Raw genomic sequence first — 11,840 nt, forward strand, 5'->3', positions numbered from 1 at the left:
CGGAACTGTCGATGATGCAATTTTGATATGATTCTATTTCAACTTCTACCAGACAGCAAGATGATCAATCTTACCGCATGAATCCCGTTGAGCCAGTGTCTAGTTAGAACTCCGACAACCACTAAAAGATGGATCTTGCTGGGAGCGAAGCGTTTCCCAGGCCGCTTACAATTTACTATAAACCAGAAGAACTTTGCTGGTAGTTGATCAACGCTTGCTGGGTTAGTCTGAGACCCAACATTTCAGATTTGTTCTGACTGGCGGGTTCAAAGTTTGAACCCTGCTGGGAGTGCTAAAGAAAAAATAATCAATGAGAAACCTTTTGTATGTGGGAGTAATAGGGATAGTACTAAATGAGAGGGATTTCGAAATTTTGCGTGAGAGCTTATACGATATGCGAGTAGGAGGGGTTTAGAGATCCACGCTAGAAAGACAACTGCTTTAAAAAATATGATGTAAATACCGTTCGGAATTTTTTATGGATTCCGGTAAGTCTAATGAATTCTAACAAGTAGCTTTTGACCTGTTTACCACCAGCAAGATATGGTTTTACCAAAGTATTTTTTCCGTCCTTACCAACATTTTCAATATCCTCGAAAAATACTAAATATCATCGAAGTTAGAAAATCAAACTTTACAACTTCAAATAGAGCTACCGCTTAGAGGCCTAAAAGAGTTCGAATAAAATTCTATCGGGAGCTTTTCACGATGAACTCTCCTCCAACACAAAAGCACTAAGCAAACTTTACGTGGGTTCGACCATCTAAGCCGTGGGTTTCGTGAGTGAGTGAAAAACATAGTTGGCAGTTGTTGTGTTGGTATGTATATAGATGTTTTATCATCTCCTCAGCAGCATACTTCCGAACCCAAACTGAAGTCGTACTATTTACGAGTGTTTTGAGTAATATTACCATATGACTATAGGAATTGTGATTATTCGTAGCCCTGACTATATAATATTTAATATTACATCACTTTCGTTAAGGTAGTTAATTCTGACCAAAAATTGGTCTAAAAATAACGCTTCGTTTTGCCCAAACCAATTCGAGCAGCATACACACCACAGCTATCAACTCAAGCACAGCAAGTCCACTTAACACAATATAGAGGGCCTCCAGTTTCATTGGTACGAAATCCGTTTTCTCACTTTTATCCAGCAAATTAATCTGATTCAGTTGTAGCATTTCGATGAAGGCATGTCGTTTCCAGTGCGCCAACAGGCCCGCTGCTTGCAGATCACCCAATAGGGCATTGATAGCCCAACGATGCACAGAGTTTTCACTAAAACTGATTACCAAAGGCCAACGGGTCACAGGACAGATATTGGAGAGGCGAAAAATGGGACGTGCAAAGAACTTTTGTTGCTCTTCAATGATGGGCCAAATGGTGGTCACCTGATATACATAGCGTGTGTCGAATGCGTTACGTAATTGCTCAATTTCACTTCTGTTCTCGACAACAGTCATCTGCTTTATAAATGGCACGAACCACTGATACCCTTCCACTGGCAATTCAAATAGTTTTACTTCATCGCTGTGAATTAATATTTTGAGACCGCGTGCCAACAATTCCGGTATAGTTTCGGCCGGCGCTTCGATGGGTGCACGCATGTTGAAACTCTGCAAATATGTGCCATAGGTGGTGCTGAAAATGATGCCAGCCACCGAGATGCCTGCATAGATTGCGCTGCGTGCGGCCAAAGTGCGACTCTCCATCCAAAATGTTTGACCGAGTAAACCCTGCAAGATGGGCGCATTGAATACAAGATCGGCAAAAGAGATGGCAGCGCCTTGCAAGTAAAAAGTCAGCGTGAGCGTAAAGCTGAGCGCCAGCAACCCAAATAGCATCATAATGAGTGTAGCTTTGTCGAAGATGATGAAAAAGTAGGTTGCTGGTGGCAACGGTTGCTCCATAGGCACCATTAGGCACCAGCGATGACTGTCGAACATTCTTGAGTAGCTGAGATTGCGATTTGGGTTCTCATATGTGGCTTGGCAGTTCATATCGGCACTGCCATTTTGCACCAAGTCATCCAAGCGATCGACAAATAAGCTGCCCTGCATTTTGCCAAACGGATACACCAGCGTGGCATTATGACGCCGTGCATACTCGACAAATATTTTGCCGATATGTCCGCTGACCACCGCGTCGCCGCGTGCGTCGCGCATGAGATAGCACTGCGGATAAGAGTTGGAGGTTGCGATACGTAGCCGCTGTCCGTGCATATTGCCAACATGTTGCGGAAATGTTCTCCTATATGTCGTTGGAAACGTGCGCTTGACAACTTGCCACACCGGAAAAATACTCAACGTCCAGTAGCTACGCCCTAACACAGCCTCTTTTGGACGTAAAGCAATCACGTTCATCGCGTTATGCGTGGCACAGTAGTTTAGTATACGTGCCACATATTCTGCGCTCACGTCATCGTTCAGCAGCAATATTATACGACTTTGTGTATTTTGCCAAAGTCGTTGCCACAAGACTTGCAAGAATTCTACATTTGCCTGCTGCTGCCCTGCAAGCCGTGCCACAACTATGTAATTATTATTGAAGTTGTCCCACAAGCGTCGAATTGGTGCCGCGGCATCGAAACTCAGCATTGGCCACGGATTGTGTGATGAGTGTAGTCCAGCGAGTAGCGTGCCTGTTTGCAATTGTTCTTCTCCTTGCCTATACTCCTGACTGACATAAATGATTGTGTGCACATGCCGCTGTTCCTGGCTGGCGGCTTCGGCAATATTTTGCACCATAAACGCCAAGTCCTGCGTCAATGTCAATGCTTCGCAGAGACGCAGTAGTGCCGTTAGATTATAGAAAGTGGCGAGCATTTTGCTGCTACTCGTTGTCCTCGCGCTGTCGTATGGTGACTGTGGCCCGCATTGAGTCGGGTGCTTGTCTTTATTCACACTCAGTCAACCCTTTAACGCTGCTTGTGTGAATTGGTTGGGGTATTTCAAATTATTTAATAACTGTTTAGCGAGCTTTTAAAGACGCGTTTTGTATGGCAAATGGCATGTAATGCATTTTAAGCGTTAATCGATAGTTAATGGACTAATTATAGCTGCATTTGATGCTTGTCTTAATTATTAACTGCTGAAGTTCAATTAAAAGCTTACAAAGCAAAAAAGTACATTCTTAGACGTAATCAAGTGTTTAGACATTATCCGCGTTGGAATGGGAGAACTGTGAAAATCAGGGCGTTGAATCGAACATTTTTCAGCTTAAATTTAAGTTGGCTTATAGATCCATCACTATAACAATGGAATAAAATTCTAACCAAAAGAACGCATGTCTTCAAAACCGCATTAAAGACGACCTATCCTCCATGGTAGGAAATTCCCTTCAAAGCTCATTACTGTTAAGGAACTTTTTAAGAAAGCAAAGAGGTTGTACAGTTAAAGGAGTGCAGCGCATACATAGAAAAGTCTGAAAAGTTAAGAATAAATGGGTTCGAAAGTTCAAGTGAAGAGTTTTTTTTCGAAGAAACTGTATCGAAACCTAGAAAAAATAGAACTAAGAAACTAAAACCTCTGCCTTGCAATGCAACTCAACACTCAACACTCAACAGACAAAATGTCAGTTCTTCCCGCATTTGTGTTTTAAACAACCACTTCTCGAGGAGCCAGTCTGCATGAGTAGGTTGGAGCGAACTCCAAGGGCTCCCCGTGGTACCAGAATTAAGTCTCCGATCAGATCTCGTTGGCGCAACTACTACTAGTTGAGCTTCCTTACAGCTCTGGACTGGTGGCCAGAGGTTGGACCCCATACACACATCACATACACACACCACTCATACAAAATCTAACCCTAATTACCAGCTAACCACCTTCGCCGCTTAAACAACTCACGCGCAAACGATCCTAACCGTTCGGTATTCCGACTAGTGGAGATCTCACCGCAAACATCTAAACGTCCATCAGTACCCGAGGAGGAAGAATCGTGGACTGTGAAGCTTTGCAGTGAATTGCTGGAGAAAAAAATCTGCAAAAAATTGTAACATAGCACTTTGTCCCGATGAACCCGGTAGGAATTATCACCGAACTTTGCTTCCTCACTTTACTGATCTTATGTTAAAACTCTAATAAGGGCGCTTATTTGGTTTGTAATAACGACAGCGAGGAGCATGTATTTTATTGAATGACTTTTGCTTCACTAATCGGGTGTGTGACTGTGTAGCATTCGAAACACTGATTAGGCTTACTCCAAAATAATGGGAATACACTTTTTCTAATATCGAAATTTCAATAGCATTTTGTTTGAGGAAGTTAATCCAGAAGCTTTAAGATTGTCGAAAGATGACAGAACATCACCTGAGCTTCTATCTAGCATTATCTAGAACTTTTCTTAGATATCTAAGAGCTTCGAAGTTCAAAAGACTAGATAAAGTATCAAAATTATGTATAAAAGCGCTCTTAAAGTTCGCAAAATGCTTTAAGCTTTTAGAGAAATGCTAAGACACTTCCTGGGCTCCTGTATAACAATATCTAAAACTCGTCTAAGATATCAAGGAGATTTGCAAATCAAGGGGCTAGATAAAGTATCAAAATTTGATACGAAAGCGCTTTTAAAGTTCGCAAAAAGCTTTAAGATTGTCGAGAGATGCTAGAACACCTCCGAAGCTTCTGTCTTGCATTATCTAAATATCGTCTTAGATATCTAGGAGCTTTGTAAATCAAGGCGAGAGATAAAGTATCAAAATTAGATATGAAAGTGATCTTAAAGCTCGCAAAAAGTCTTGACCTCCAGTATGACAAATGCTGCACCTCAAATTAAACTGAACTACGATGACATATTTAGAAAGTTCAGGGAAGTAGGTATGATAGAGACGCCTCCTCTGCTTATGTTTGGCCTTATCTATATCTAGGCTTAGATATCTAGGAGCTGCGCAGTTCAATGGACTAGATGAAGTATCAGAATTAGACATCAAGTCTTTATAAAATTTCGCAAAAAGCTTTGACGTGGTGCACGACTTAAATTCAGCTCTATGTATAGCTTAACAACCAGCCAGTGTAACCTAACACAACCTAAGCTTCTGGAGCCTTCAATATGTCGGATCATATGAAAACCTACATCACAAGGGCACAGAAATGTACAGTATAGATTCAAGCTCTCCTGTTGTAGTCCTAATTCAATTAGAGTACTTAGAGCTTTGTCTGCCAAAAGCAAGAAACCAAATGACACATTTTCAGCCAATAAATCAAACGAAATTGTCAGCGTTTTGCGGTCTTCTTCTTCAGTTAAGAGACATATGGTAGATATACATATATGTTGAGTATATGTTATTGAGAATCGGAGATTTATGTGTGTATTCAGCATTATTGCATGTTAGCTAAATAATTTTTATTAGGTCCCGTGGAGGTGCCGTAAAATGCTGCTGCTGCCACATGTCTATTGCTTATAAGCGTACTTAGAAATTACCTTTATATAAATAAATAAGTGCGCACATAATAATCATCACGATGTGGCAATGTGGCATATACATATACCATTAACTACTAAATTGTTGCATGCAACTTGAACCGGAAAACGTGAATGTTAACTTTTTTCATCGCTTTTTTTTTGAAAACTTAGTGAACTTGTTGCACTTCTTTCTTTCTAAGACGCGTCCTCATGTGTGTGCTTCGTTGTAAAATGCACAGCGAACTCAGCAGAAAAAGCTGAAGTGGCAGCAAACGTGATTTATATTTATGTGGCATGACATGCAGTGGTAACACAAATATCAGGGAAATACGCTTACAGGCACAAATTCGCTTTCAATCGTGAGCAGTCACATTCTGATGTAATAAATAATGGAGAAATTGTAGAAAGACTCTCGCAGCTCGTTAACGGTAAGAACTAAGTACATTTTGGTAGCGTCAAATATAGTTATGTATTCTTTAAAGAAGACGTTGTTACCCGGTAAGTCACTCTTTTTATATTGAATCGCAAGTAAAATTACTAGAAACTTTGCGAGCTGAATTTCAAAGATTTTAAAATCGGTATATTTGCTAGACTATTTTTGAGATAACGGCTTGTAGAAATATATTTGACCTTAAATGCTATGTTTGCTGCAGTTTCTCTTCCATATCAAAATAATGCCGTGATATTTCGTCCTTTTAGGTTGAGTTCCTAGCTATACTTGATAGTTCAGCGGTTCTAAACCAGGCTAACTAAAATTTTAAATTTTAAGAATAATTTTAATTTTTTTTTCAGTTAGTCCATACCCAAAAACATCTATTTTTTAACATTTTAGATCTTCGTTCTTTCAGATCTACACCTCTGCTTAGTAACTCCTACACCTTTTCACCATTGCAAATATTACGATTTTCTCCAGTTACCACAACTCGTCTTTCTGAAGGTCATTCTGTGGCCTGTAACTGCTAACTCAAAATTGTGGGAATGTGTAACACTTTCGTTAAGCTGAGGGCGGCGGTCCACTTACTCATCGTTATACCGCAAAAATTCCTGACCTAAAACACCCGTGTGTGTATTGGTTAACAGTGTTGTGGTTATAAACTTTCTCTCGTCGGCCGAATTGTGCGTGCAATTTGAGCCTTAGGCCAAATTTAGCATACGATTGAAAAAGCAATAAAAATAGGACTTGGAATCATGCGAACTTAACTGCAGCAGCCAAAATGAGAAATAAAAATAAATATTCCTGATGAAGAAGAACACGTCAAAAGAGAAGCAGAATTAAAACAGGACGATGAGTAATCGTTATCGGAAGAATTACGAGTTGATATGAACAAGATTTCTTGATCGTGTATTGGGGTAATTATAAAAGGTTGCCAGCTTTTTGTGTTTATAATTAATATTTGTCTGAGAAGAGGCTGATTTGCTTAAGCGCCATTATAAATTGGAATGCTTTAGTACCAAAAAGCAACTGCGCTCTTTATTATCCTTCCTTGAATTCTTTGAGTATTTTCGACTGTGCTTTGATCGGATGTCTTAGTGATGCCAGGTAAAGCCAAAGAGTTTGGTTGAAATTTCTTAAAATAATTATGAAATATTTTTTTCTTCTACTTCTTCTTTGGCACTACAACAGTGGGTCGGTCTGGGCCGGGAACACAAAACTTCGCCAGTTGCATCTAGCCTTGCAAGGTCACGTCTGTTCTACATCCAAAATGCACACTGGTCAATATGCATTTGGTCCCTCTATTGTCCACCCATAGGTACGAGTCGAAAAGGGCAAGACGAAAGAAGCATTTCGCTGGAGAATCATCATACATGCCAATGACATGGTCTCATCAGCGCATTCGTTGAATTTTGATGCACTTAACATTATCCATGCCGCCACAGAGATCATATAGTTTTTTCACAATCCTCAGATATTCATCGTTCACGAAACTCATGCGAAGCACAGTTCTCTCAAATGCTCCAAGTGCTTTCTTATCTCGGGTCATTATCTTCCATGTTTCTACGCCGTTTAATAGGACGGCAATAATGAGGACTTGTAGAGCGTAATTTTTGTTCAGTAGCACCTGTTAGCAAGAGTTATTCTGCGCTTGATCCCCAGGCTTAGATTTTTTGGTGGAATTAATGCTGGTTCGGAGAAATACAAAGTCTTCATCTTTTTGAAATGTATAGTCCACAGCGACGTAGATCTCGCGTCTTTCGAACTAATCTATGTATGTGACCACCTGGTACTTTTTCTTGCCCTCGTTAACCATAAGACCACTCACTTTCAGTTCGAAGAGGCCCCTTTATATTTTGAGGGAGCTAAGGGTTGCGTTGAACTTCTCATTAGTATGAGTTTCGCAGGGATAAATCCAACCTCTAGTTTACAAAAGAGATACTTTTAGCTCATTGCCAAGTATATACAAGTATATCTTCGGTTGAGGGGACATTTTTTAGCTGATTTTTTCAGCCTAATTTTTAGCCTTGTCCTAAAGACATGTTATACGAAATATTCTCAAAAACAGTTCGTATTTCCGCAATGACATTTAATGAAGGCGACTTCTACTAAGTATATTTTCCACTCCAAGGTCTGCAACATTTTTTTGAATTTTTGAAAAAATTTAAAACTAATAGAAGTTGGCAACTCTTCGCCAAAACTCGTATTGTCAAAAACATACAAGCCGTTATTTAAGCCGATAATAAAATTTTATTGAACAAACAACAAAGTTGAAATATCTGCGCTGCAAAAAGAAAAAAATTATGTCGACCCGCAAATGCAGCGCGCTCTGCCTGATTAAAGAAAAAAAAGCAACGAAAAAAACACAAAACAAGTTAAATTGATTTGTTGTTGCTGTTGCAACCACAATGAACACAACATAATTGGGGTCGGGAAGACCCCAAAAGAAAAGAGATACGCGCTGATATGCATGCAAATTAATATGTATCGATATGTGCATGCATAAGGGTATATACATATGTATAGATTATATATAAAGGGTAATCCATTTCGTAGTGCCCTACTTTTTTAAAGAAAAAACACAGAAACTTCAAACTAAATGGCGAGTGTTTATTGTCATTCGAAAGAACATTCTTTTTCATTTATTTTTGGAAGATTATCTCTTTCAAATGTTGGCCGCAGCTACGTCTCAGATGGTCCATCCGTTGAGTCCAATTTTCGATGACTCGTTGGAGCATTTCGACTGGTAACTGGCGAATGGCAGGCGTGCTGTCTACTCTAAGGCCTGAATTGAATCTTGGCGGTCAATCATCTGGCCCAAAACCTGAAATTATCTGCTCACAGTAGTGTTCTCTTAACATGTCCATTAATTGATGCGATCTTCAGGCTGCCTTTCGTCCTAAATGCGGCGATTATGCTTGTTAACGTACACATTGAGCCAGAAATGGGCCACATCGCAGGTCAAAATTTGACCCGAAAACGTCGGATCTTCTTGGAACTTTTCAAGATTGCATGGAGTGAATCGATGTCGCTTGGGAACATGACAGCTTGACACGACTCACGCGTGATCTGTCAAACGAAGGCTATCGAAAAGAGTAGCTCTACTTGGATCACCCGTTATAAGCCGACACATATATGTGTGTGTGTGTGTGGTGAGCCATTGGAGTGAATAAGTAAGATAAATCGTTAGGGACTCGACGCGGCCCGAACCACTGTCTTGCAATTGACAATTTAAGCAAGAATAATAACAGCAAATGTGGCAGGCAAGCGGACAAAAATAACGGCAGACAAAAAATACAAGATTTAAATATAAACTGCGTGTATGTATGTGTATGCGCTTTATATGTGCGTGTGTATGTATGTGTGATGTATTTGCAAGGGCTTGCAGGCGGTCGGCAAAGCGACGTTCGTGCCAACTAACCGACTCATCGCGGGCAACAGGAGTCGAAGGTTGCCAAATTTATGTAGCTGTGGCATGCAACACTTTTTTTTGTGGAATTCAGCTTCAGAATTTTCTGTTTTATGTTTTCGTGCGATTCACCGGTTGATTTGGTTTATTTTATGCGTTGGAAATTTGCGTTAAATTTGCCAGCGAAACTGCCATATTTCGCCTGCGGCTTAATGTTGCATGTTTGGCGGGGCGAAGACGTCAATACGTAAGCGTGGTAGTAGCGCTGGCGGTGTAAGTAGTGTAAGCGGTGTAGCGTTTGTGTGTCTGTGCTGTAATTGTGTCAGTTTCGGGTGTTAGCGCTAGCACTTGCAACTGTTGCACGCAATTTTTTCACTTTCTCGCGCATCAATTTCGAATTCTTTTTGACGCGTGGATTTTTTTGTTTTTAATTAAATAATCGTTTTATAAAGGATTATGCAAGAAAGTGAAACTAATGCTTTTTTATGATGTTGCAATACGGCTATAAGAATTTCGGAAAATCTTCACGAATCTTTAGCGCTTAATTAACACTTTTAGCTGTTGCCTTCAACTGAGCTTCGCTTTTGTTTTTCCACTTCACTTCAAATCGATTTTAGCGCACTCAAACATTTTCGCTACTCATTAAATTTTCATTTATGGCGATTGACATGGCGCGGCGGAATTTTAATGAAGCTTTATCTTGTCATTTGACATCTTCTTCTGCGTGCCACACCGCCATCACACACACACGAACAAAAGTTAACAACTTCGTTTTGTACATCGTCAGTAACACGCATTCTGGCATTTCAGCGCACCATACAAAGTTCGCCATGTCCATCTAAACGCCCATCATACACACACACGCACACACACACGCATGCACACATATTGCAATTCCGATTTTTGTTTGATTTGTCCGAGTAGGCAGCGAGCGCTTCGCCTAACACTGGCGCGACATAGTGTCACAACATTGAAAGTCAGTCAAAATCATTTCAACGCCTTGTCACTGCTTGTTTACACTCCATTCATCCGTTTCTTCGTGCATTTTGCGATGCGGTGGTATCTTGTAGCGCTTGACTGCAATGGTGCTTCGTTGATGTTCGCTGGATTAGTCCAAAGATTATAGGATACATTCGTTTTATTTTCTAACTGACTTCAGATATGGCAACCGAACAGTAAGATCATTAATTTACACAACTCTTCTATGCTTCTGGCACACTACTGGCGAACTGAAGTCCAAATTTTACTAAAATTATGTTTAAGTAGTGTGCAGAATATTAAGAAATCTACAGTCACTAGCTCTTTCAGTTTTGTTTTTTGTTTTGAAGCTTTCTTTAACATCCACAATATATGATTATATCCTAGAAGCAGGCTTTTATCAGTCAAGTCAATGCTTCGAAAGTGGAGAGAACTTAGAATGTCATTAAGAAAAGTAATACACAAATGAATGGAGAAAAAATTGTAGGTTGAATTCCATACTATTTCTCCGAAGCTCGCAGGTTCAAGTCTTAGCTGTCAAGAAATTTGTGCTGAATTTTGAAATCCTTCTCTAGTTCATTTGAAACAAAATTGTTCATCCTAAAAATTTATCTGTAATTCAGGATTTAAGCTGAAACTTTATGATTCTTAAAGCTGTTGCAGCTCCCAGCTGTTTTAAGATGCACACAATTATTCTGACGATTTTTGTTTATTGGCTTAACAGATCCATGGGGGATATACGAGTTTTTCAGTTTCGAAAACCGAAAAATATGTTGGCTGAGTGATGACTCTCGTGTAGTGTTTGTTCAAAAAGTCAGTAACAATCATACTAGACGACACATTTACTATTATTGGTACGAGTCTAGCAAAATAACCAAAACATTAACCAAAATGTGTTAAGTCGAATCACTAGAGATGTTGGAAATGTCTGCCATCTTTCGGACGCCAACAGGACGATTTTCACGAACTGTTTTTAATTTTTTAACATTTTATATGTGGATGAACGATTCACATGAGGCGAGTTCACGACCTTCCATGAATGCATTGAGCCACTCAAATACTTGTGTTCGTGATAAAGTAGACTTCTCAAAACTCTTTTACAGTATTTTCAACAATGCCGAAGTCATGATTCTGTTAGAAAGAGAAAATGTAAAGCAAACTCGTCGTTAAAGTTTTTGTTATGGTAAAAGTAGCCAGACAAAGCTTTCTCAAACGCACGTCTATTTGTATAAGGAGATCAAACTTAACCCGGATATAGAAAATATTGTACCGATATACAAAAAAACTTTATCGATTCGGCTTATGCGCGCAGTTTACCATATATGGTGTGGGTATGTGTGGAGAGAGAACGCAAAGAGAGTAAAGAGATATGGTTTTTGAAAAGTATACATGATAGTTTTTTATAGTCTTGGTAGACTATTTCTTATTATTACAAGTAGGAAGTAGAAGTTCACGCAAGTGATGAAAGTTCTCTGAAGGCCAATTACTTGGGAGATGCCAGAAACGATTCATTTACATATGACTCAAGCAGCTCACGACTTCCGGTCGTATCCTCTGGGTTGCCAAAAAACATCCATTTGAGGACGAGCTAAAGTGAGAAGGGATCCGTCCCTTTCTAGG

At 39.8% G+C, this 11,840-nt stretch overlaps 1 protein-coding gene across 1 annotated transcript; it reads right to left on the reverse strand.

Moving 5' to 3' along the window:
* Positions 1 to 989: 989 nt before the first annotated feature.
* Positions 990 to 2,828, reverse strand: LOC120782736. Its single transcript, XM_040115170.1, has one exon. The coding sequence runs from the start codon at positions 2,826 to 2,828 to the stop codon at positions 990 to 992; it is 1,839 nt and encodes a 612-aa protein (XP_039971104.1).
* Between the last annotated feature and the right edge of the window lie 9,012 nt (positions 2,829 to 11,840).

The sequence above is a fragment of the Bactrocera tryoni genome, chromosome 1, assembly GCF_016617805.1.
Source record: "Bactrocera tryoni isolate S06 chromosome 1, CSIRO_BtryS06_freeze2, whole genome shotgun sequence".
Taxonomy (NCBI): Eukaryota; Metazoa; Arthropoda; class Insecta; order Diptera; family Tephritidae; genus Bactrocera; species Bactrocera tryoni.

What these genes read in the sequence shown, in the direction of transcription:
- LOC120782736 (XM_040115170.1), bottom strand. Translation starts at nt 2,828, where the DNA reads ATGCTCGCCACTTTCTATAATCTAACGGCACTACTGCGTCTCTGCGAA.